At 54.5% G+C, this 23,649-nt stretch overlaps 1 protein-coding gene across 2 annotated transcripts in view; it reads right to left on the bottom strand.

Annotated features, from left to right (window-relative positions):
* Positions 1–373: 373 nt before the first annotated feature.
* The window catches only part of S1PR2 (sphingosine-1-phosphate receptor 2), a 35,685-nt gene continuing 12,409 nt past the window's right edge, over positions 374–23,649 (bottom strand). Inside the window, exons 1-2 of one of the 2 annotated variants that reach the window (XM_029585329.1) lie at positions 10,077–10,802; positions 374–4,098 (exon numbers count right to left, since the gene is read on the bottom strand). In XM_029585329.1, coding sequence (XP_029441189.1) covers positions 2,892–3,941 — 1,050 coding nt within the window. In that variant the 5' untranslated portion in view covers positions 3,942–4,098; positions 10,077–10,802 and the 3' untranslated portion in view covers positions 374–2,891. Of the gene's footprint in view, positions 4,099–10,076; positions 10,803–23,649 lie in introns of those variants that run through there. The other variant, XM_029585328.1, reaches the window with a different exon arrangement.

Consider the following 23,649-nt stretch of genomic DNA (forward strand, 5'->3'; position numbering starts at 1 on the left):
CATTGCCCTCGTTTGCTTCTTGGCCCATATCTAAGGATGGGGCGAGTCCCGGCCCAGACCTGCACCGTTCACTGCTTCAAAATCCTGCCTTGTCTTCTGTCTCTGCTTAAAAAAAAAAAAAAAAGCAAACAAATAACAGACTAGGCAAGCTGGAGGGAGGCTCTCCCACCACTTGTGCTGGGAGTATTTTTGCCTGCCCCCAACCCTCCCCAGGATGCAATTCTGGTGCAGGAGGAAGGGGGACTACAAATACCAGAATGCATTAGAATACATGGTGAACTACAACCGGGCTGGGCCAGAGTCGGGTCCCCTGGTGGCTTTCCGAATGGCCCTAGCGAGAGCGAGAAGTTTATTTTCACAGGACCCCCCTAACGAGCTCGGCAGATGGGAGCCGAATGTCACCAAGCTCCTGCGTTTTTTGGTTTGTTTTTTTTTTTTACAGACCAAACCGTCACACGGGCCACATGGGAATCAGGCCCCGGAGTTTAACAGCGACAAACATCGCGCTCCCATCAGTGCCTTCCCTCGTTTTTTTATGTACGTTATTTTACGGGGGCGTGCGATGGTAAAGCCACCTGTCTGCATACACAAGGTACGTAAAGGACCAGAATTTCCAGAACAGGATCTGGCTTGGAAAAATAAAAGAGGGGAGTGACCGAGCGGCCATCGACTGGGGCCAGGTAACACAAGTAGGAGGTTAAAATTGTCTTCAAAAGCTGTAACTGGTAATTACCAGCGTCTTGTCCTGACTTGTGCACGCGTGTTTCAGAGAGGTGCCCATGGTGGTTAGGTGAAGCAAGCTTCGGGATGCCTCGGCTGCTGCTTCTTGTTTGGGGGGGGGGGGGGGGGGGATGGGTTGGTGTTCACCGTCTCTCTCTCTCAGGCCCTTTGCTTTTTGCTGGGAGGTGAGTCGTGTGGTTTTCACACCCCACTGCCTCCTGTGACTGCATCATGGCTTCCGGGGCCCCGGGGGCCTGGGATGATAGGAGAAAAAGCTCCCATCTCGGGCCGAATAGGAGTCTGAGATGCACGAGCCATGCCCCACTGATCGCCCTGGGGTGGGAGGGGTGGCCTGAGCTACTCACGTCAAGGGCATCTGCTGAGCTGCAGATTTCAGGGCTGCCTGGGAGCCAGGTCTCTGCAAACAGCGCGGCTGAACACTACTTGGTGGGGTTGGTACCTGGCTCCGTGTCATAAGGAGGAGGCCGATCCAGTCCTGGTTTGTTTTTTTTTTTTCCCTGTCATATGCTGAGACCCGAGTTCTGATTGTGCCATTGATTTATCTAAGAAAATCAGAACTGGAAGCCTCTGCATGCGATAGGGTGAAAGCAGGACTAGAGTAGCCCTCTCCTTCCGACCTGGAGCCAGGTGGCAGTAGCTGAGCAGTCGGAAAGCCCTCTCTTTCCAGGCGGGTTTCTTTTGTACGTAACTTCGTTCGGAAGCCAGGGAATACTTTCAGTCTCTCAGCTTTACTGCTAATGCCTTCTTAGTACTTGCATTGCGGTAAAGAGCCGGCTGTAGGGCTTTCTCATGTCCCTGCTCTGCTCGTAGCACAAAATTAATATTTCCAGCAGCAGCAGGGAGCCCCCACCCTCCCCCCCTAAGGTTAGGACTGCTTACAAGCTCCAGTTCTGCCACTCAGGCTTGCAGGTCCCAGGGATTAAAAAAAACCCAAACAGGACTGGCGCGGTCTGCCAAGCAGAAGCAGAGCCGGCTGACGCTTTTGTTTGTGTCTGAAGCTTTAGCGAGAAGCACGAGGGCCCTTTTCACATTCCCTGCAGTCACGAGTGCCAGCGTTTTAACGTTGCGCTCGCGCATCTGATGCCTGCGCACGGATCCACGACGCCCGGGGGGGAACTGCACCGCCTTTTCCAGAGACACCACCCCCTCCCCATAGGCGACGGAGACCTCTATCCTGACTGCAGCTCTGTGGCAAAGCTGACATCTTTGGGCTCAGCGAGATCCAGCCTGGCCACAGTGATTTTTATCAACCACCGGACAAAGGCTGGAGGATAGAGCGTCTCAAGCAAACAGCAGGAAGGCAGGAAGTCTGTGCGTGAGTCACAGGAGACTAGAGCCGCTCAGATGAATGGCGCTTTTCATCTTTGCACAGGGGCGGGCAGGCGCTGCGAGTGATGCCTCTTAGGGCCCGAGATCCCTCGTCTCCACTCGCATTCGTTGGAAGGGGAGGCACGTGCTGCGAAGCCTAGGACTAGGACGATGTGGCCTGTGGAATAAGAATGCAGCTTACACAGCACCTGCCGACTTATTGCAAAAGCATCCTCTTACATACCTGTTTGTTTTAAATTAGGAAAACAGAGCAGCCCCTCCCTCCCGCCTTTTTTTTTTGCACACTGGAATATTCCAGTCCTGCAAGAGCACGGGAATGGGGGTGCGGGGCGAAGAAGAGTGCGAAGGCCAACCGGAGCTGGTCAGCCCCGTCTCCAGCGCGCTAAGGCAGGCCGTGAAAACGAAGGAAGGCAATTTTCAAAGGCATTTCCACGGGGGGGGGGGGGGGGGTCCTCAAAAACTAGTTTTACGTGCAGGGAGCAGAGGCGTTCCTGGGGGCGGAGTCTGAGCGGGGTCAGCCCTCATGCCCACACATACCTGCGTGCACACACGATTTCACAGATAACACCTGCGGCTTTCCCCTTGAAAGCCGATGCAACGTCTGCGGGTGAGAAGAATTATCCACAAACCTTACGCTTCTGTGCCCAAAACTGGCCAGGACATCAGAAACGAGCTTCCTATGGCAGAATTATTATTCCTTGGTTTGTTTCTCAGTGCTCTGTAAGTCCATGAGAATACTGCTACCAAGCCCTCCCCACTTTCCCCAGTGTGCAGCCTCCCCCCCCCCCACAACAGCGAGGGCCGCTTCACCACACCTAAACTCACACAAAGGTCGTGCAGTCCCGCATGATGGGGGAGCTGGGGAACTCGTGCTTGTGCGTGCAGCGCTCCAGGGAGCTGGAGCTGCGCAGGGGCGCCATGCAGCGGTCCGAGGCCTTGCTTCTGCGCAGCGCCCCCCAGCAGCAGAGCACCCTCACGAACTCTTTCCTCATGTCCTTGCTCCGCAGCGTATAAATGAGCGGGTTCATGGCAGAGTTCAAGGTCGCCGTGCCAAAAAAGTAGTCTGCCTTGTACAGGATGGGGCAGGATCTGACAGCGCAGGACACGTCCATCAGCAGGATGGAGAAGGCGGGAAGCCAGCAGACGATGAAGACCCCCAGCACAATGGTGACCGTCTTCAGCAGCGACAGCGTGTGGGGGGCAGCGATTTCGGCCTGGCTGGACTTGACAATGAAGTAAATGCGCACGTAGAGGACGACGATGGACAGGAGGATGGCGGTGAAGATGGTGACCACAAAGAGGATGTACTTCTTGGAGTACAGCGGGAAGACGGTGGAGCACTCGTCCAGCTTCTCCATGCAGTTCCAGCCCAGGATGGGCAGGCCTCCGATCATCATGGAGGTGACCCAGCAAGCCCCGATCAGCAGAATCATTCGGCAGTTCTTGTTGCTGCTGTAGACCTTCACCTTGGTGATGGCCACGTGGCGCTCAATGGCGATGGCCAACAAGCTGAAGACCGATGCCGACAGGGTGGTGAACGCAGTGCCCTCCCTGATAAACCACTGGACCGGAGTCAACGTAAAAGTCGTCTCACCGGAGAGCAAGATATTGGCGATGTAGGCTGCCCCGGTGAGAAGGTCCGAGAAGGCGAGGTTCCCGATGAAGAAGAACATAGCCGAGTGGAACTTCTTGTTCCTCCACACTGAGGCCAGCACCAGCAGGTTCTCCAAGATGATGATGCAGCAGATGATGATGAAGATGATGGAGATGACCTGCCGGGAAGAGTTTTCCTTCTTGCACACCTCCTTTGTGTAGTTGTAATGTTCGCAGATCTTCTGGGTGTTAAGGTAATTCTTATATATGCTTCCCATTGCTGTGGCACCGCAGCGCAGGCAGAGGGAATGGGCCAGACGGCCCTCGCCTCATGCCAGCACACACTGAAACGGGTTCAGCACTTGACCAAGAAGTGTCCAGGCTTGGCAAGATCCATCTCTGTTTCGCTTTCATCCAAAGGTGAAGAGTCTACCGCTAGAAAAAAAAAGAGAGAGAGAGAGAGAAATGTATTAGAAAGAGCAGCGAGACAGCCAGCATAATGGGATGGTGGTCAAATCTTCCCCAAAACCATATTTAAAGGAGGTATAGCTCAACAATATCTCTCTAAGCAGTATCTGAAAGTTGGCCGCCTTAGCTGTTTACAGCCTCCCGAGGACGGGATCCGGCTGGCCCCCGACTCCACGCCTGTTCCGGAGCTCAGCAGTAGAAGGAAGCCAGGCACAGCTGGATCCCAATTCTTCTCCGGCATTCACGGATGTGAGCCTGAGGCTACACAGCCAGCCCTGATCCCGCTTGCCTCCCACCAGGGCGTCTCTGAAGATGGCCCCCGGTCACGTCCTTCCACTTTCTCCAGTGGCCTCCTTCTGAACTCCCACGGCACCGGCGCTACAGAAATGAGAGAGTCCAGCCTTGAACCAGATCCCAGAACCTCAGAATACAGCAATCCCACCCGTAACTACTGGTGAGAGATCCCGCCCTTCAGGTGACTCCTAACTCACATCTGCTCGATGCGCTGCTTCCCAGTTACAAAACTTGCTGGTAAGACAAGGTAGGGGGATCCTGAATGCTCATCTCTCTAGGGTGGCAGAGAACCAGCAAGGCAGGCAGGATATCGTACAGGGGGTCCTGCGCCATATAACTGGCAGCATGCACAAGAATAACAGGGTCTTGTCTTTTCCTGCCATCAGCTACTATGGGGGGTGGGGTTGAATTTTTAAAAGCTTTACCTGGCTGTAAATGTTGCCCATTCAAAATGTCCCCCCTTTACCCGGCTGAATTTTGTGCATGTGAAATAGCTCCCCACACAATTTTTAGCTGAGAAAGGGAGATTCCCTAGGTGGGCTTTTCAGACGCAGCCCTGTAAAAGTGGGGCCTAAAATCTTAACCACGTGATCAGACAGATAAGTGCAGCTGAATGTCCAGATAAAAAGGACCAGCCTTCTACCCCTATGTGAAAACTGCGGTCGCTGGAAAGTCGGGATGTGTTGTCGGTATCCAGTGATAGCGTCGGCCGCAGAGAGCACACTTCTGAAATTAGTACGTCATTGTCAATCTGAAATATCCAAACAGAGGGGGGGGAAAGGCATTGATCTTTAGCCAGTAAACCGTGCAAACGTGAGCCGGAAGTCTCCAGAGCCAGCGACCCGAGAGCCACAGGCTTTTTATGACTGGAGGGGGACACTTCAAGAGCCAGCATGCGTCTCTTTGCGGTATAAGAGACACAAGGTGACGTAGGCCCCTGCTGCCTGCGCCCAACGTGCAAGCGGAGGATGTCCGTTGCAGACATGGTGCCCGGCTCGTGGACATCCTCTCTTTAATGACACTGGGCCAGATTCTTTACTGACGTGCAAGTTAACGTTACTGTTTCCTGCCGGGTTGGACTCGCTGCGCCGAGATCCGTCGCCTTGGGCATCGAGGCACAGTCCGTCCCCCCCCCCCCGACTCCTGAGCCCGAGCCTGCAGCAGCACCGTGACCAAACAGGGCGCAGGCAATGCCGCAAAATGTGTTTCTTTTTTGTTTTTTACCTAGCGCCTTTTTTTTCAGTTCCTCCCACTCAGGATCTTAAGTCGGAGGAACTACAGAGAAGCAGTATTTTCTGCTTTTCTGTGCACTTTCGGGGGGCTGCTCCAAACTTAATGCCTGCTCCCCGGGCAGGGGGTTAATTTCTGAGGGTGAAAATGTGCGCGTCGGGCGCAGTGGTATTTGTTTTGTGTTTTTGCACCAGGAGGTGATAAGCCGAGAGCCTCATCAACGTGACGTTCACGTGTGCCGAGCGCCGCCGGCACGTTTTGGACGCGCTGATCCCCTTACTGCCTCGGACCGCGGGTGTTTTTCCCTCGCACTCCACAGCCCCCGCGTCCCAGTCTGTGAGCGTGGAGCGTGGGGACGGAGGGCACGATCAGCAGAGTCATGTTTTGGGGGTCCCTGAATAGAAAGATTTTGGGGAGGGGGGGAAGGGCATCACAAAAAAAAAAGGGATGAACAGGAACAAAAATAATGAAAACATTAAATAAAAAAAAAAGGATCCCATTAGTGATTAAAATACAGGGGTGGGGGGAGGATTCCACTTGGTTTCACCTCCCCACTCCTTATCCATATTGCACCACAGCCCCCCAGCCCTCAGGGGACCCATGAGACCAGCTGGCGACCTATGGAGCTGGGAGAAGGTGACGTCCGAAGAGAACCTCGCAGCAAAGGCCTTGAGAATCATTTAAGGCGAGCGAGAGGGAAAGAGAGAGGGGGCCGGGATTAAGGCAGCGGTACCGGCAGCGTTGACCGACTCTGGCCTCTCCCGTCCTGCTCGAACCCAAGCCCGGTGCCGCTCTCCCTTCAACTCCGGCTGATCCCGGCGCTCGCCACCAGAGGATTCCCACGCAGCAACCCGGAAGCGGTCGTCCCTCCCACGCCCGGCCGGGGCCCGGATCCTGAAATGCACCGGGGGGGGGGGGGGTGCGGGCTTCAGGGCCGGGTTTAGGATGCAGGCATCCGCAGGTGGAGCTGCCACGGCGGATCGCCCTAAGGCAAGCCAGACATAGGCTTCGCTTTTGGCCTGGACACCCAGTGCCTTTTAAAACTTGTCGCCCTAGGCTGTTGCATTACAGTCTGGCAAAGTCCCTCAGGAGTGTGCAAACAAGAGGGAGTTGCTCTCGCTGCTCTGATCCCCCGCCCTCTCATTTCTGCACCTCACGCCAGGGCTGTGTCCCTGTGACCGGGCTCAAGCGAAGGAAAGAGCTCTTCTGCCTCTGAACAGAAATAACTTAAAGCAAGGGACACCAGAGTCGCAGCCCCGGGTCTGGCACGGGGTTTGCCGGTGCGCAGGGTCAGTGCAAGAGTATTTTAGCGTCCTAAGCAAACCTTGGGCTATTTGCCCCCTCCCCACTCCCCCTCACAAAATAATTCTAGCACAGTGCTCCCCGTTAGCAGCAGAAGTGGCGCCGGCACAGCGCCTCTCTGGGCTGATGGGGCTTCTGCCACCCTCAAAGGTTTGGCGCTCTAGGCAACCACCTAATTTGCCTGACGGAAGCACCAGCCCTGTCTGCCTGGCTTTGGCTGCCGCCTGTAATTATTCGATAGGAGCATGACCGGCGGGCGCGCAAAGGGTGCCGACCATCACCCTCCTTATTAAATCAGAACTGCGGAAAAACCATCGAGCCTGCATGGCAGCAGTGTCCAGTGGTTGTGATGACGACTTTGGATCACGGCGGCGAGGTGACAAGTGGTCAGGCCACAGAGCTGTGAAAGCAGGAGACCACCGCTCTCTCACACATTTATCAAGTCCTTTTTTAACCTCCACCTGTTCCCAAAGTCAGACCCCAAGCTCTTGGGGGGGCTGGGACACGGGGAGCCCGTTGCTTATTCTTCCACAGCCCCATGTGTGACCTGACAGTGACATAAACACATTTCAGGAATTTCCTTCCTGCTCAGGCATTGGGGTGAGAGGACAGGGCCGGTCCCTGGCCAATCTGGGGCAAGCGATGTCACAGAGCCAGGGCCGGCTTCAGGGCAGGGCGAGCAGGGCAGACGCCCAGGGCGCCCTGCAGCAAGGGGCGGTTTCCTGTGGTAGGCGCATGTGTCGCGGGCCATCCATCCCTGGAGGCGATAGGGAGGAGCAGCGGGCTCCTCAGCGTACAGGAAGCGCCAGGCCAGGAGCTCTGAACAGTGCTCGCAGGGCCGGCAGTGAGGCGGGGGAGAGGCGGAAGGAGCTCTGCCCTTAAACAGGAATTTTGCCTGGGAGAAGGCAAGGGGAACATGGGGGAAGAACAGATGAGGGGGGAGGAAGAGAAAGGCAGGAAACGGATGCCAGGAGACCTGGAGTAGGGATCAATTGGAAGAGGGAGACACCATCAACGATTTTCACCAAGGGATCCATTTGCCCTAGAGCTGGCCCTGGACAGAGCCCGCTGCTTCGACTAGCACATGACATCCCAAAGTCCAACACACACAGTCCCATCTTCTATCTGTACACAAAATTCACTGTCACTCCCTCCTACGTCACACACACAGTCAGTAACAGCCAGGGATTAAGAACTAAGAATCAAGGATAAAGTGACAAGCCCCAGGGTCACACACAGAGCATCAGTGACAGAGCCGGGGATTAGAGCTGAGGCAAAGGGGATAAAGTGACTCCCCCTGAGGTCACACACAGTCAGTGACAGAGCCGGGGATTAGAGCTGAGGCACAGGGGGATAAAGTGACTCACCCTGAGGTCACACAGAGAGAGTCAGTGACAGAGCCGGGGATTAGAGCTGAGGCACAGGGGGATAAAGTGACTCCCCCTGAGATCACACACAGAGAGTCAGTGACCGAGCCGGGGATTAGAGCTGAGGGACAGGGGGATAAAGTAAATCACCCTGAGGTCACACACAGAGAGTCAGAAACAGAGCTGGGGATTAGAGTTGAGGCACCGGGGGATAAAGTGACTCACCCTGAGGTCACACACAGAGAGTCAGTGACAGAGCCGGGGATTAGAGCTGAGGCACAGGGGGATAAAGTGACTCCCCCTGAGGTCACACACAGAGAGTCAGTGACAGAGCCGGGGATTAGAGCTGAGGCACAGGGGGATAAAGTGACTCCCCCTGAGGTCACACACAGAGAGTCAGTGACAGAGCCGGGGATTAGAGCTGAGGCACCGGGGGATAAAGTGACTCACCCTGAGGTCACATACAGTGACAGAGCTGGGGATTAGAGCTGAGGCACAGGGGGATAAAGTGACTCCCCCTGAGGTCACACACAGAGAGTCAGTGACAGAGCCGGGGATTAGAGCTGAGGCACAGGGGGATAAAGTGACTCCCCCTGAGGTCACACACAGAGAGTCAGAAACAGAGCTGGGGATTAGAGCTGAGGCACCGGGGGATAAAGTGACTCTCCCTGAGGTCACACACAGAGAGTCAGTGACAGAGCTGGGGATTAGAGCTGAGGCACAGGGGGATAAAGTGACTCCCCCTGAGGTCACACACAGAGAGTCAGTAACAGAGCTGGGGATTAGAGCTGAGGCACCGGGGGATAAAATGACTCACCCTGAGGTCACACACAGAGAGTCAGTAACAGAGCCGGGGATTAGAGCTGAGGCACCGGGGGATAAAATGACTCACCCTGAGGTCACACACAGAGAGTGACAGAGCCGAGGATTAGAGCTGAGGCACAGGGGGATAAAGTGACTCACCCTGAGGTCACACACAGAGAGTCAGTGACTGAGCTGGGGATTAGAGCTGAGGCACAGGGGGATAAAGTGACTCCCCCTGACGTCACACACAGAGAGTCAGTGACTGAGCTGGGGATTAGAGCTGAGGCACAGGGGGATAAAGTGACTCACCCTGAGGTCACACACAGAGAGTCAGTGACAGAGCCGGGGATTAGAGCTGAGGCACAGGGGGATAAAGTGATTCCCCTGAGGTCACACACAGAGAGTCAGTGACAGAGCCGGGGATTAGAGCTGAGGCACAGGGGGATAAAGTGACTCACCCTGAGGTCACACACAGAGAGTCAGTGACAGAGCCGGGGATTAGAGCTGAGGCACAGGGGGATAAAATGACTCACCCTGAGGTCACACACAGAGAGTCAGTGACAGAGCCGGGGATTAGAGCTGAGGCACAGGGGATAAAGTGACTCCCCCTGAGGTCACACACAGAGAGTCAGTGACAGAGCCGGGGATTAGAGCTCAGGCACAGGGGGATAAGGTGGCTGACCCCGAGGTCACACACAGAGAGTCAGGGGCTGAGGAGGGTCTTGCATTTGTGTGCCAGGACCTCTGCTGACTCACAGCTGGTCCTCTCAGCCCTTGTTCAGAAGACAATCTGCTGCAAGCCTAAACTTAAGAGCTGGTGCATTTTTGCATAAAGCTTTTACTGCAGTCCTAGAGTGGAGTAGGGAGACTTTCCAAGGAGAAGGAAATAATCCCTCTATGACGATTACCGCCCTAAGCAATATAAATAAAGGATCATAAAATACTTACCCTCCTTTTTCTGCTGTCCCCCGTTACCTTTCTCACGGGCTCCTCTTCTGTTTGTAATATACGTCATTTTCCGGACACCATCTCTCCCGATATTTTGCTCCCAACCGCAGAAAAGCTACAGAAAAGGACCAGAACCGAGCACCATAGTGACTGCAATTTCCTTCACTGCTGGGGGACGGTCCGGCCTGATTGCAGGAAGGGACGTTTGTGCTAATTCAGCACCCGTTTGGTGTGGTGAGGACGGCATCCAGTAAGCCGCCGCCACTCCCGGCTGCACAGGTGACAAGCACTCAGGCTGGAGAGGTGCAAGGGATAAAGATCAGCAGAGCTGCGTTATAAGTTCAGGTGCTCCTTCCTTCCTTCCTTCCTTTCTTGGTTTTTGTTTTTTTTCATGTAAAGAGAAAGCAAAATGCCAGGGAGTTACTTATCGTTTCCCTTGAAACAAAACGTCAACGAGCGGGTCGTAGGCGATACCATTTCCTGGCGTGAAAATCTGCAAAGACAAACCCGATGAGGTCTCCTTGGGGAAACAGAACAACTTTCTGGAAGCTGGAGGGCCTTTCAGCTCCGAGGCAACGTCTCGCAGGCATCTGGATCTTCCAGTCCAACCGTGCATGAAATGTCAGGCTAAAGAAACCAAGCAGCTTCTCATAAAGCGAAAAGAGAAGCATGCAAAACGCAGACCAACCTTGCCAAGTGCAGTGTGAGGGGCCATAAATCAGAAACAGAAGCTCCGACCCAGAGTGAACTGGAAACCCCGAAGAAGCAAAACCCTGCGTGCAATGCAGCACCAGAGACCAGGACGACATTTCCTCCAGTATTGTGTGCAACATGCAAAGAGAGAAAGAAAGCTGAGAGCAAATCAGAGGAGCTTGGTATGACTATGTGGAAAGAGAGGAAATGGCAACCCAGAATCTCTAGGACTGGAGGGCTCAGGGGTTGGGAGCAGGGATACGGAGCCCGTCACCTCTAGGACTGGAGGGATCAGGGGATGGGAGCAGGGATACGGAGCCTGGCACCTCTAGGACTGGAGGGATCAGGGGATGGGAGCAGGGATACAGAGCCTGGCACCTCTAGGACTGGAGGGAGCAGGGGATGGGAGCAGGGATACAGAGCCTGTCACCTCTAGGACTGGAGGGATCAGGGGACGGGAGCAGGGATACAGAGCCTGTCACGTCTAGGACTGGAGGGATCAGGGGACGGGAGCAGGGATACAGAGCCTGTCACCTCTAGGACTGGAGGGATCAGGGGATGGGAGCAGGGATACAGAGCCTGTCACCTCTAGGACTGGAGGGAGCAGGGGATGGGAGCAGGGATACAGAGCCTGGCACCTCTAGGACTGGAGGGATCAGGGGATGGGAGCAGGGATACAGAGCCTGTCACCTCTAGGACTGGAGGGATCAGGGGATGGGAGCAGGGATACAGAGCCTGTCACGTCTAGGACTGGAGGGATCAGGGGACGGGTGCAGGGATACAGAGCCCGTCACCTCTAGGACTGGAGGGATCAGGAGACGGGAGCAGGGATGCAGAGCCTGTCACCTCTAGGACTGGAGGGATCAGGGGATGGGTGCAGGGATACAGAGCCTGTCACCTCTAGGGCTGGAGGGATCAGGGGATGGGAGCAGGGATACAGAGCCTGTCACCTCTAGGACTGGAGGGATCAGGGGATGGGAGCAGGGATACAGAGCCTGTCACCTCTAGGACTGGAGGGATCAGGGGATGGGTGCAGGGATACAGAGCCTGTCACCTCTAGGACTGGAGGGATCAGGGGACGGGAGCAGGGATACAGAGCCCGTCACCTCTAGGACTGGAGGGATCAGGGGACGGGGGCAGGGATACAGAGCCTGTCACCTCTAGGACTGGAGGGATCAGGGGACGGGAGCAGGGATACAGAGCCTGTCACCTCTAGGACTGGAGGGATCAGGGGATGGGCGCAGGGATACAGAGCCTGGCACCTCTAGGACTAAAGGGATCAGGGGATGGGAGCAGGGATACAGAGCCTGTCACCTCTAGGACTGGAGGGATCAGGGGACGGGAGCAGGGATACAGAGCCTGTCACCTCTAGGACTGGAGGGATCAGGGGACGGGAGCAGGGATACAGAGCCCGTCACCTCTAGGACTGGAGGGATCAGGGGACGGGTGTAGGGATACAGAGCCCGTCACCTCTAGGACTGGAGGGATCAGGGGATGGGAGCGGGGATACAGAGCCCGTCGCCTCTAGGACTGGAGGGATCAGGGGATGGGTGCGGGGATACAGAGCCTGTCACCTCTAGGGCTGGAGGGATCAGGGGACGGGAGCAGGGATACAGAGCCTGTCACCTCTAGGACTGGAGGGATCAGGGGACGGGAGCAGGGATACAGAGCCTGTCACCTCTAGGACTGGAGGGATCAGGGGACGGGAGCAGGGATACAGAGCCTGTCACCTCTAGGACTGGAGGGATCAGGGGACGGGAGCAGGGATACAGAGCCTGTCACCTCTAGGACTGGAGGGAGCAGGGGATGGGAGCAGGGACACAGAGCCTGTCACCTCTAGGACTGGAGGGAGCAGGGGATGGGAGCAGGGACACAGAGCCTGTCACCTCTAGGACTGGAGGGATCAGGGGACGGGAGCAGGGATACGGAGCCTGTCACTTCTAGGACTGGAGGGATCAGGGGACGGGAGCAGGGATACGGAGCCTGTCACCTCTAGGACTGGAGGGGTCAGGGGACGGGAGCAGGGATACGGAGCCTGTCACCTCTAGGACTGGAGGGATCAGGGGACGGGAGCAGGGATACGGAGCCTGTCACCTCTAGGACTGGAGGGATCAGGGGATGGGAGCAGGGATACGGAGCCCGTCACCTCTAGGACTGGAGGGATCAGGGCATAGGAGCAGGGATACAGAGCCCGTCACCTCTAGGACTGGAGGGATCAGGGGATGGGAGCAGGGATACAGAGCCTGTCACCTCTAGGACTGGAGGGATCAGGGGACGGGAGCAGGGATACAGAGCCTGTCACCTCTAGGACTGGAGGGATCAGGGGACGGGAGCAGGGATACAGAGCCTGTCACCTCTAGGACTGGAGGGATCAGGGGACGGGAGCAGGGATACAGAGCCTGTCACCTCTAGGACTGGAGGGATCAGGGGACGGGAGCAGGGATACAGAGCCTGTCACCTCTAGGACTGGAGGGATCAGGGGACGGGAGCAGGGATACAGAGCCTGTCACCTCTAGGACTGGAGGGATCAGGGGACGGGAGCAGGGATACAGAGCCTGTCACCTCTAGGACTGGCGGGATCAGGGGACGGGTGCAGGGATACAGAGCCTGTCACCTCTAGGACTGGAGGGATCAGGGGACGGGAGCAGGGACACAGAGCCTGTCACCTCTAGGACTGGAGGGATCAGGGGATGGGAGCAGGGATACAGAGCCTGTCACCTCTAGGACTGGAGGGATCAGGGGATGGGAGCAGGGATACAGAGCCTGTCACCTCTAGGACTGGCAAGATTGGGGATGGGAGCAGGGATACAGAGCCTGTCACCTCTAGGACTGGAGGGATCAGAAGATGGGAGCAGGGATACAGAGTCTGTCACCTCTAGGACTGGAGGGATCAGGGGACGGGAGCAGGGATACAGAGCCTGTCACCTCTAGGACTGGAGGGATCAGAGGATGGGCACGGGGATACAGAGCCTGTCACCTCTAGGACTGGAGGGATCAGGGGATGGGAGCAGGGATACAGAGCCTGTCACCTCTAGGACTGGAGGGATCAGGGGATGGGAGCAGGGATACAGAGCCTGTCACCTCTAGGACTGGCAAGATTGGGGATGGGAGCAGGGATACAGAGCCTGTCACCTCTAGGACTGGAGGGATCAGGAGATGGGAGCAGGGATACAGAGTCTGTCACCTCTAGGACTGGAGGGATCAGGGGACGGGAGCAGGGATACAGAGCCTGTCACCTCTAGGACTGGAGGGATCAGGGGATGGGAGCAGGGATACAGAGCCCGTCACCTCTAGGACTGGAGGGATCAGTGGATGGGAGCAGGGATACAGAGCCTGTCACCTCTAGGACTGGCGGGATCAGGGGACGGGAGCAGGGATACAGAGCCTGTCACCTCTAGGACTGGAGGGATCAGGGGATGGGAGCAGGGATACAGAGCCCGTCACCTCTAGGACTGGAGGGATCAGGGGATGGGAGCAGGGATACAGAGCCTGTCACCTCTAGGACTGGCAAGATTGGGGATGGGAGCAGGGATACAGAGCCTGTCACCTCTAGGACTGGAGGGATCAGGAGGTGGGAGCAGGGATACAGAGTCTGTCACCTCTAGGACTGGAGGGATCAGGGGACGGGAGCAGGGATACAGAGCCTGTCACCTCTAGGACTGGAGGGATCAGAGGATGGGCACGGGGATACAGAGCCTGTCACCTCTAGGACTGGAGGGATCAGGGGATGGGAGCAGGGATACAGAGCCTGTCACCTCTAGGACTGGAGGGATCAGGGGATGGGAGCAGGGATACAGAGCCTGTCACCTCTAGGACTGGCAAGATTGGGGATGGGAGCAGGGATACAGAGCCTGTCATCTCTAGGACTGGAGGGATCAGGAGATGGGAGCAGGGATACAGAGTCTGTCACCTCTAGGACTGGAGGGATCAGGGGACGGGAGCAGGGATACAGAGCCTGTCACCTCTAGGACTGGCAAGATTGGGGATGGGAGCAGGGATACAGAGCCTGTCATCTCTAGGACTGGAGGGATCAGGAGATGGGAGCAGGGATACAGAGTCTGTCACCTCTAGGACTGGAGGGATCAGGGGATGGGAGCAGGGATACAGAGCCTGTCACCTCTAGGACTGGAGGGATCAGTGGATGGGAGCAGGGATACAGAGCCTGTCACCTCTAGGACTGGAGGGATCAGGGAATGGGAGCAGGGATACAGAGCCTGTCACCTCTAGGACTGGAGGGATCAGGGGATGGGAGCAGGGATACAGAGCCTGTCACCTCTAGGACTGGCGGGATCAGGGGACGGGTGCAGGGATACGGAGCCTGTCACCTCTAGGAGTAGTGTAAGAATAGAGCAATCAGTAGTTAGTTAAGAGGATGGACTGGATTTGTTGGTATTTCTGGATAGGAGCTCAGAGCAGACAAATAAACATCTTCTGAGCTGCTGCTAATTATCCCTGCAGTTGTGGGTGCTGGGCAGAGAGCCTGATCTGTTGCCTTTGCTCTTTGCTTGGAAGGAAGTACAGGGGGAGCTGCTCCTTTCTGCCGGTTCTGTGGCCCCTGCCCTGCCAGCCGGGCCCTGTCTGCTTCTCTGTCTCCCTGGGTCCCCAGTAACTCCCTGCCCGTCTGGACTCTCAGGGTCTCATCGTAAAGCTCCCTCTCCGAGCAGCCATGGTGCCTCGGCCTAGGGCCCGTGATGCCTATAACTGTCAGTAGTGAGCTGTAATTAGCTCGCTGCTTCCAGGGGATGAGATAATACTGTTATTACGTGACACTCGGCGCTGTCTATTTATAGCAGGGATGATGCCCAGAGCCCCTTTAACCGCTTGTGGGGCTCATTTTTATTTTACTGATGTCAAACATATAAACACGAGGTGGCCGACGTAATAAGACCCCACTGTGAAATTGGCGTTCGGCGGTCCGGGGGGGGTAGAGAGCACTGTCTGTTCCCTTGACGCTCGCTCTCCGAGTGCGTGGGAGCTGGGCCAGCGGAGGCGCGGGGAACGCGGCCAGGATTTTTTTTTCTGCTGGCCTGCAGAACGAAAAAAAACCCAACATGCGGGAAAAAGTGCAGGTAATGCATGGTCGTCCCCCCCCTCCCAGAGCCGCATGGACACAGGGGGTTCCCGGGAAGAGCGGCCATGACACTGGCACATGTTGCTGGCACCCCCAGCTCGTCTCTCCGGGCGCTCACTTCACGGTCGTCTTTGGCTTTCTTCTTCCGGCCTCCCGCTCAGGGGCCACAGAGATGAGGGGTGTTTGGGATGCAGGGGGGGGGGGGGGGGTAATGCCGGCCTCCCTGCTCCATTCTGTCACCCCCCCCCACATCGCAGAGAAGCCCCAGACACTGCAGAGCGACAGCAGCTCTCTGATACCACTGCCCTTTCAAGTGGCCATTCAGGGACGTTAGGATCTGCTCGGCCCCCGCCGGGCGAGTTACTTAACCCGCACTTAGCGCTGCAGCTCCTTCCAGCAAACGGCCCATAAAAATGAAATGCAGATTAAACTTATGACATGCCTCAAGAAAAAGGGTGCAGAGGCATTTGTCTCTGGCCCAAATGTTTGTTTGCTTTTCTCGTGTGTTAACTCAGTTCCCTGTTTTTCTTTTCATGCTCCGTTTTGTTAATGTTGGGGGAAAAAAAACAAACAAACCCAGAGTCTGTTTGCATCAGAACCTGCACATGTTTTATAAATACAGAATATCCTCTCTAGCCTTTTGCAGCAGGCTCACGGTCCTTTTGGGCCCGTTTGAAAGCTGGGCTTCCAGACCCGAATGCCAGCTGCAAACAGCGCACATGCATCCTTCAGCCCTCTGCCCGCCCTCTCTCCCTCTCTCTCTCTCTATTGTGCGTGACATGGAGGGCTTTACCCCTCTGGTTTTGGAAGGGGGAGCAGGGAAGCGTCTTTGTCCATTCTCCAGGGGGTGCAAAGTCCGCTTTAAGCCATCCCGCCAGCCCCAAAGGATGCAAGGAAGGCCAGAAAGGCTGCACGGTTAGAAATAGACTCGTCAGTGTGTGTATGTGTGGGGGGGGGGGGGGGGCTTTAAAATAAGAAACATGGGAGGTTTTATTCAACTATTCGTTTTAAAAGGTCAGTTTCAGGGGTCTTTCGGGTTTCCGGGCCCATTGTATGGCGTGAAAACGGAGGGAACTGAAAAATCAGGAAGCAGGAGGAGAGAAACAGCAGAGAGCCCGGGAGCCAGAGAACTAAATGTGACCCGTACCTGAGGAGGAAAGGAGAAATAAACCCCCCCATCCTTAATGATTGCTCCTCTCTCTCCTCAGACACATCTGAACTTTAAAAAAATGTTTGTGTGTGGGGGGGAAGCAGAGTTGGAAAACACAGATGTGAAGAGAGCCAGAGCCCTTCCCAGAGGGGTCACATCTGGATTGCGCTCTTGCATCCTAAGGGAGGCCCACGTTTCAGCCTCTGCTCAGCCCCGTCCCTCCTCCCTCTCGGATATTTATTCTGTGGTTACACGAGGTCCCTTTCCCTTCCCACTGCGGATCTGAAATCCACTTCCTGACCGTTGACGGCTGTCGACCCGCAGTGACCACGAGCAACCAGGAAGGACCGGGGCACGGATCGGCCCCTTTTTTTTTTCATATTTAAGCTCTGATCCGATTTACTCTGAGGCCCCCCCTCCCCCCAATCCTTTTCTCAGCTTCTTGGAAGGAACAGGACCCGCGACCCCCCCCCCCCCCTCTCGCCCAGGAAGTATTTATAAAATCTTCCGTTGCTTATCCATTGCTATTCCTTCCCCCCCCCCCCCCCCCCGAAAACCCCACATTCTTCCTGTATCCGATGGGCATTGACTTGCGTTAATGATGCCTAAATCCCTCTCCTCTCCTGCCGCCGCCCCCCCCCCCCCCCCCCCACGAGAAAGAGATGCGTAATGAACTGCCAGGGCCTTGGTGATGTCATGGAGCGGTCTGACCGCTCCATGACATCACTTTCACCTGACCGTCCCCCCCCCCCCCGGGGAGGGCGGCGTCACCCCCACCACCTCCTGAAGCCCCCACAGCAGGGCCCTGAAACTCTTGGTACCAAAAGAGATCCCCGTGCGCGTTTCTGCTGAAAGCTCTTTTTTTGGGGGTTTTTTACCGGCTGCATGAATAATAAAGTTTTGCATAAATGATGGTTACAGAGATGGAAACCCCCCTCCCCCCCCCCCCCCGCGTCCCCGGCGAGGTGGAACGGCGGGGACGGAGCAGACGTTGAGTCAGCCCGCGCCCTCGTGTTCTGGTATCACGCCGCCTCGTTTCCGTAAGGTCCTTTGTGACTCAGCGCACGAGCGCCTGCAGGCTGGCACCTCTCTCTGGCTGTGGCTACCGGGCTGGTGACGCCGGCGTCTGGAAGCCCACGTTTGCGTCGTCACGTGCGGCGTGTAAGCGGAGAGACGCGGGAGGGGGCGAGGGAGGGACGGGGACGACCCGTGTGGTTTGCAACGCTCGTCTACACTGCAACTTCTTCTTTTTTGGTCACTTCATTCGAAGGTGGCACAGTCTCGACAGAACCCAAGTCCCAACGTGAATTCTGAGCAAAACTGCACCCTGTGCTTCTGTTCTTAGATGTTGTAAAGTTAGGGGTTCATTTTCCACTAATTAGGTATTCACGGGAGGGAAGGGGTTAAAAAAAATCTTGTTTATGCATTTATTTATGAATTTGTAGCCCGCCTCTCTAAAATGCCAGGCGGTTCCCAGTAGCACATACACGGTCAGCATTTATCCAACAAACACCTGCACTGGAGGGGGTTTTAATTAGCTAAAGCCCGAGCACCGATGGACAGGCCCGAACCTACGGCAGAAGCGCTGTCAGCCCTTCCTCCTCCTCTCTCTTCCCAACCCTCCGCCTCCACCGTGGCGACGCGGCCTGTAGTTTCCAGAAGCGGAATCGTCCTCGCTAGCTCAGCGGCTGCGGTAGGGCCTCCACCACTTGAAATAGCAACGGTCTCCCTCCTTTTTCAGAGGCAGAACACAAAAATGCTGCTTCAAATAATGTACGAATCAATTGTACAATCTGCAGCTGAAAGGCAGAGGCGGCGCACGAGACAGCGTCCGTGTCAAATAATCAGATGATTTAAAAAAACAACAAAAAAAAACCACACCCTAAAGTACCCCTGGCAAGGAGGAGGTAGTTAGCGGTTGCGTCCACTTGCTCAAGGTGTGTGACCCTCATCTACCCTAATCCCTGCCCGATTAGGTCCTTCTGCAGTGACCTGATCACAGACCTATTAAGGGCCCGATGGGAATTAAATCTCAGCTCATGCCTTCCTTACTCTTGCAGTGGAAACTGAGTTAATTCCCGATGCAGTGAGCCATGGGTAGGCTAACGTATCAGTAAGCCGCTGCAACAAGGCGCGCCCAGCCTAGCGCACAGGATTACTCACGGCTGGGCGCGCGAGATTAGCATCCGATTCAGTAAGGATCCAACAGAAGAAAATAGGATAATGCATAAACGTTGGCAAGTTAAATGTAAGACATTGATAAGACAGGCTAAGAGAGAATTTGAAAAGAAGTTGGCTGTAAATGCAAGAACTCACAGTAAAAACTTTAAAAAATATATCCGAAGCAGAAAGCCTGTGAGGGAGTCAGTTGGACCGTTAGATGATCGAGGGGTTAAAGGGGCACTTAGAGAAGATAAGGCCATCGCGGAAAGATTAAATGATTTCTTTGCTTCGGTGTTTACTGAAGAGGATGTTGGGGAGGTACCCGTAATGGAGAAGGTTTTCATGGGTAATGATTCAGAGGGACTGAATCAAATCACGGTGAACCTAGAAGATGTGGTAGGCCTGATTGAGAAACTGAAGAGTAGTAAATCACCTGGACCGGATGGTATACACCCCAGAGTTCTGAAGGAAATAAAAAATGAAATTTCAGACCTATTAGTAAAAATTTGTAACCTACCATTAAAATCATCCATTGTACCTGAAGACTGGAGGATAGCAAATGTAACCCCAATATTTAAAAAGGGCTCCAGGGGAGATCCGGGAAACTACAGACCGGTTAGCCTGACTTCAGTGCCAGGAAAAATAGTGGAAGGTGTTCTAAACATCAAAATCACAGAACATATAGAAAGACATGGTTTAATGGAACAAAGTCAGCATGGCTTTACCCAGGGCAAGTCTTGCCTCACAAATCTGCTTCACTTTTTTGAAGGAGTTAATAAACATGTGGATAAAGGTGAACCGGTAGATGTAGTATACTTGGATTTTCAGAAGGCGTTTGACAAAGTCCCTCATGAGAGGCTTCTAGGAAAAGTAAAAAGTCATGGGATAGGTGGCGAAGTCCTTTCGTGGATTGCAAACTGGCTAAAAGACAGGAAACAGAGAGTAGGATTAAATGGGCAATTTTCTCAGTGGAAGGGAGTGGACAGTGGAGTGCCTCAGGGATCTGTATTGGGACCCTTACTGTTCAATATATTTATAAATGATCTGGAAAGAAATACGACAAGTGAGATAATCAAATTTGCAGATGACACAAAATTGTTCAGAGTAGTTAAATCACAAGCAGATTGTGATAAATTGCAGGAAGACCTTGTGAGACTGGAAAATTGGGCATCCAAATGGCAGATGAAATTTAATGTGGACAAGTGCAAGGTGATGCATATAGGGAAAAATAACCCATGCTATAGTTACACAATGTTGGGTTCCATATTAGGTGCTACAACCCAAGAAAGAGATCTAGGTGTCATAGTGGATAACACATTGAAATCGTCGGTGCAGTGTGGAGCAGCAGTCAAAAAAGCAAACAGAATGTTGGGAATTCTTGGAAAAGGAATGGTGAATAAAACGGAAAATGTCATAATGCCTCTGTATCGCTCCATGGTGAGACCGCACCTTGAATACTGTGTACAATTCTGGTCGCCGCATCTCAAAAAAGATATAATTGCGATGGAGAAGGTACAGAGAAGGGCAACCAAAATGATGAGGGGAATGGAACAACTCCCCTATGAGGAAAGGCTGAAGAGGTTAGGACTTTTCAGCTTGGAGAAGAGACGACTGAGGGGGGATATGATAGAGGTGTTTAAAATCATGAGAGGTCTAGAACGGGTAGATGTGAATCGGTTATTTACACTTTTGAATAATAGAAGGACTAGGGGTCACTCCATGAAGTTAGCATGGGGCACATTTAAAACTAATCGGAGAAAATTCTTTTTCACTCAACGCACAATAAAGCTCTGGAATTTGTTGCCAGAGGATGTGGTTAGTGCAGTTAGTGTAGCTGGGTTTAAAAAAGGTTTGGATAAGTTCTTGGAGGAGAAGTCCATTAATGGCTATTAATCAAGATTACTTAGGGAATAGCCACTGCTATTAATTGCATCAGTGGCATGGGATCTTCTTAGTGTTTGGGTAATTGCCAGGTTCTTGTGGCCTGGATTGGCCACTGTTGGACAAAGGATGCTGGGCTTGATGGACCCTTGCTCTGACCCAGCAGGGCAGTTTCTTATGTTCTTAAGGAGATCAGCATTTAACATGGGGGGGGGGGGGATATAACTCCAGCTCTGGAGGTGAATTAAAGTTAACTCGCAGGTAAGGGCTCGCGAGAAACATTAAAAATCTATAGTCCTCTGTGTTGCGATAAATGTCTCCTCCTCCTTAGTATCGTCCCGACTCTTGCATTTACTGCTTGCGGTGGAGAGAAATATATGAACCTTGATTTGATGAAAAAGAAGCGCGCATTCCTTACCACCGCCTAATTTAGTCGCCCGGGCGTCCGATGGAATAAACGTCGGCACTGAAATTGGCACCTCAGCCAAATAACCAAAAAAATGCTTTACCAGCTAAAAACCTGACTTGTGCGATCACATTCCCAGTGCAGGACCCTCCCCCCCGCACTGCAGACTTCAGCCTCACGGACGGACGTCAGCCCAAGTGACTTCACTGCGGCTCTGAGCGGGAGCTCCGTTAAGCCTCGCGCGCCTCCTCGCATCGGCGAGTGATAGCCGATGTCTTCCTTCACACGGGATGTGCGTGGAGGGGGCGCTAATCCGTGTGCAGGGGTCTGTGCTGACCCGTGCGCACGGTTTTTTTGGTTCTCCGCATCGGGAGTAAAGTCTGAAAAAAAAAAGCGCGTCCGTAGGTGGTAAACCGTGCGCCCAGCCCAGCGCACCTCATTACGCTGGGGCTGCTGGCAGCTCGGGGGGGGGGGGGGGGGGGGTTTCCCGTTCAGTCCCTACCCGAGTTCATTCCTGGTGCAGCACCGTAGGCCCCCGAGTGGGTCTCTGGCTTCCCGTCCTCTCCCTCATTACAAAGGACCCCGTGGACTTTCTTTAATTCTGCTACTGCCAACTGGCTCCGGATTTCCGCTCCTGGTTTTACTCTCCCCTCCCCCCTGCACGCAGGACCTTATAGTTTTGCTTTTCCTAGGGGATGCAATAGGGAAAGGAGAATAAGTCCCAGCCTGCAGGACTGGAAACCTGGAGCCACTTGGCCACCCTGTATTGCCTTTCCCTCCCACCTCCATGCACCCTGTAGCCTCCTCTCTCTGAAGGAGTCTGCGCCCTCCCGGCCTCCGCGGTACTACTTCTTTATCGGCCTTTTACTTCCATAATTCCTATTTGGTGATAAACCTGCAGGCAGGATTTATGCTCAGCCGGGGCGGGGGTTGAAAGAAAAAAACTGAATTTGGCGAGGCACTTCCTGCCTGTGCTTGATACGTGGAACATTTCAGAGGCCGAGGGGCTGCTTTCCATTAGTTAAAAAGAAACAGACTCCTCCGATCCTCTTTCTTAAGAGAGAGATTCATTGCTCCTGGGGGAGGCTGCCTTTTCTTCTTTTCTTTTTTTACTAACTTGACCTGCAATTTCCAAGAAAGATTAAACAAGATTTGCAGAGCTCTGCAAGCGACAAAAAAACATTTTCTGTGCCTGCCTACAATCCCTAACTCTGTCACGAGTCAAGAACAAAACAAAAATGCTGGCATTTCTCCCCCTTCCTTAAAAAAAAAAAAAAATATATAAATATATTTATATTTCATTCATTTCTGCCGCGGACGTTTGAAGGAGCAGGCGCTAAAGGGGCCCTCCCGGGCAGTCCCACGAGCTGGCAGGGGTCGCTGGAGATATCCACGAGATCCCGGCCTCTCCCACGCGCGCACGGATGTAAAGTCGCGCGTGTTTCGTTGTGGGCAGGGCCGGGAAAAACCCCAACCAGCCGTGGGGGGGACGGGGACTCCTGGGACGGCCTTGGGAGGCCCCCTGGCAGACGTGTGCCGGGAGCACTGATGCATGTCAAGGGACCACCCCCCTCCCAGTCCAAACGCAGGGACGGGGGAGGCAGGGAGTGCGCGCTGGCGATTAAAGGTGCCCACGCTTGTATTCTCAATATAAACGGTAAAGACTGGGGGGGGAGGTGCGGAATGGCAAGGAGACCCCCGAAGAAGATTAAAAGAAGCTGCAAGTCATTTCTCTAAGTCCGATGGTCAGTGGCAGAGCGATTTAGAAGACAGGGCTGGGTCATCGGCTTCCCTAAAATCCATGGCAGACGCGGGCCTTCTCTGAAAGCTACAAACACCCTCTCTTGTGTATTTAACAAGCCTAGGAGCCCCCTTCCAACTTGCCAACCTCCCCCCCCCCCCCCCCATCTCCAGCAGAATGGGTCCACGGGGCCCGCGTCCGGCCAGATTTTGGTGCGGGGCCTTGTGTGTCCTGGGTCCCGTTCCCCTCCCCGGACTGGCCAGGGGCCTGGGGATACTCCAGAGGCAGCAATCCTAGCCCCTAGTGGTGGGGGGGGGAGGGAATCCAAGCTATATCCGTGTTAGCTGGGATTGGAGAGAGAGAGCCAGCCTTGCAACCCTCTGGCTAGGGACCGGAGGATGTAAAAGTCCCCGTCCCCCCCAGCTGAAGCTGCTAAGATTAGAGCCCACAGAGAGAGATCATAATTAT

This window comes from Rhinatrema bivittatum, chromosome 19, assembly GCF_901001135.1.
Source record: "Rhinatrema bivittatum chromosome 19, aRhiBiv1.1, whole genome shotgun sequence".
In the NCBI taxonomy this organism is placed as follows: Eukaryota; Metazoa; Chordata; class Amphibia; order Gymnophiona; family Rhinatrematidae; genus Rhinatrema; species Rhinatrema bivittatum.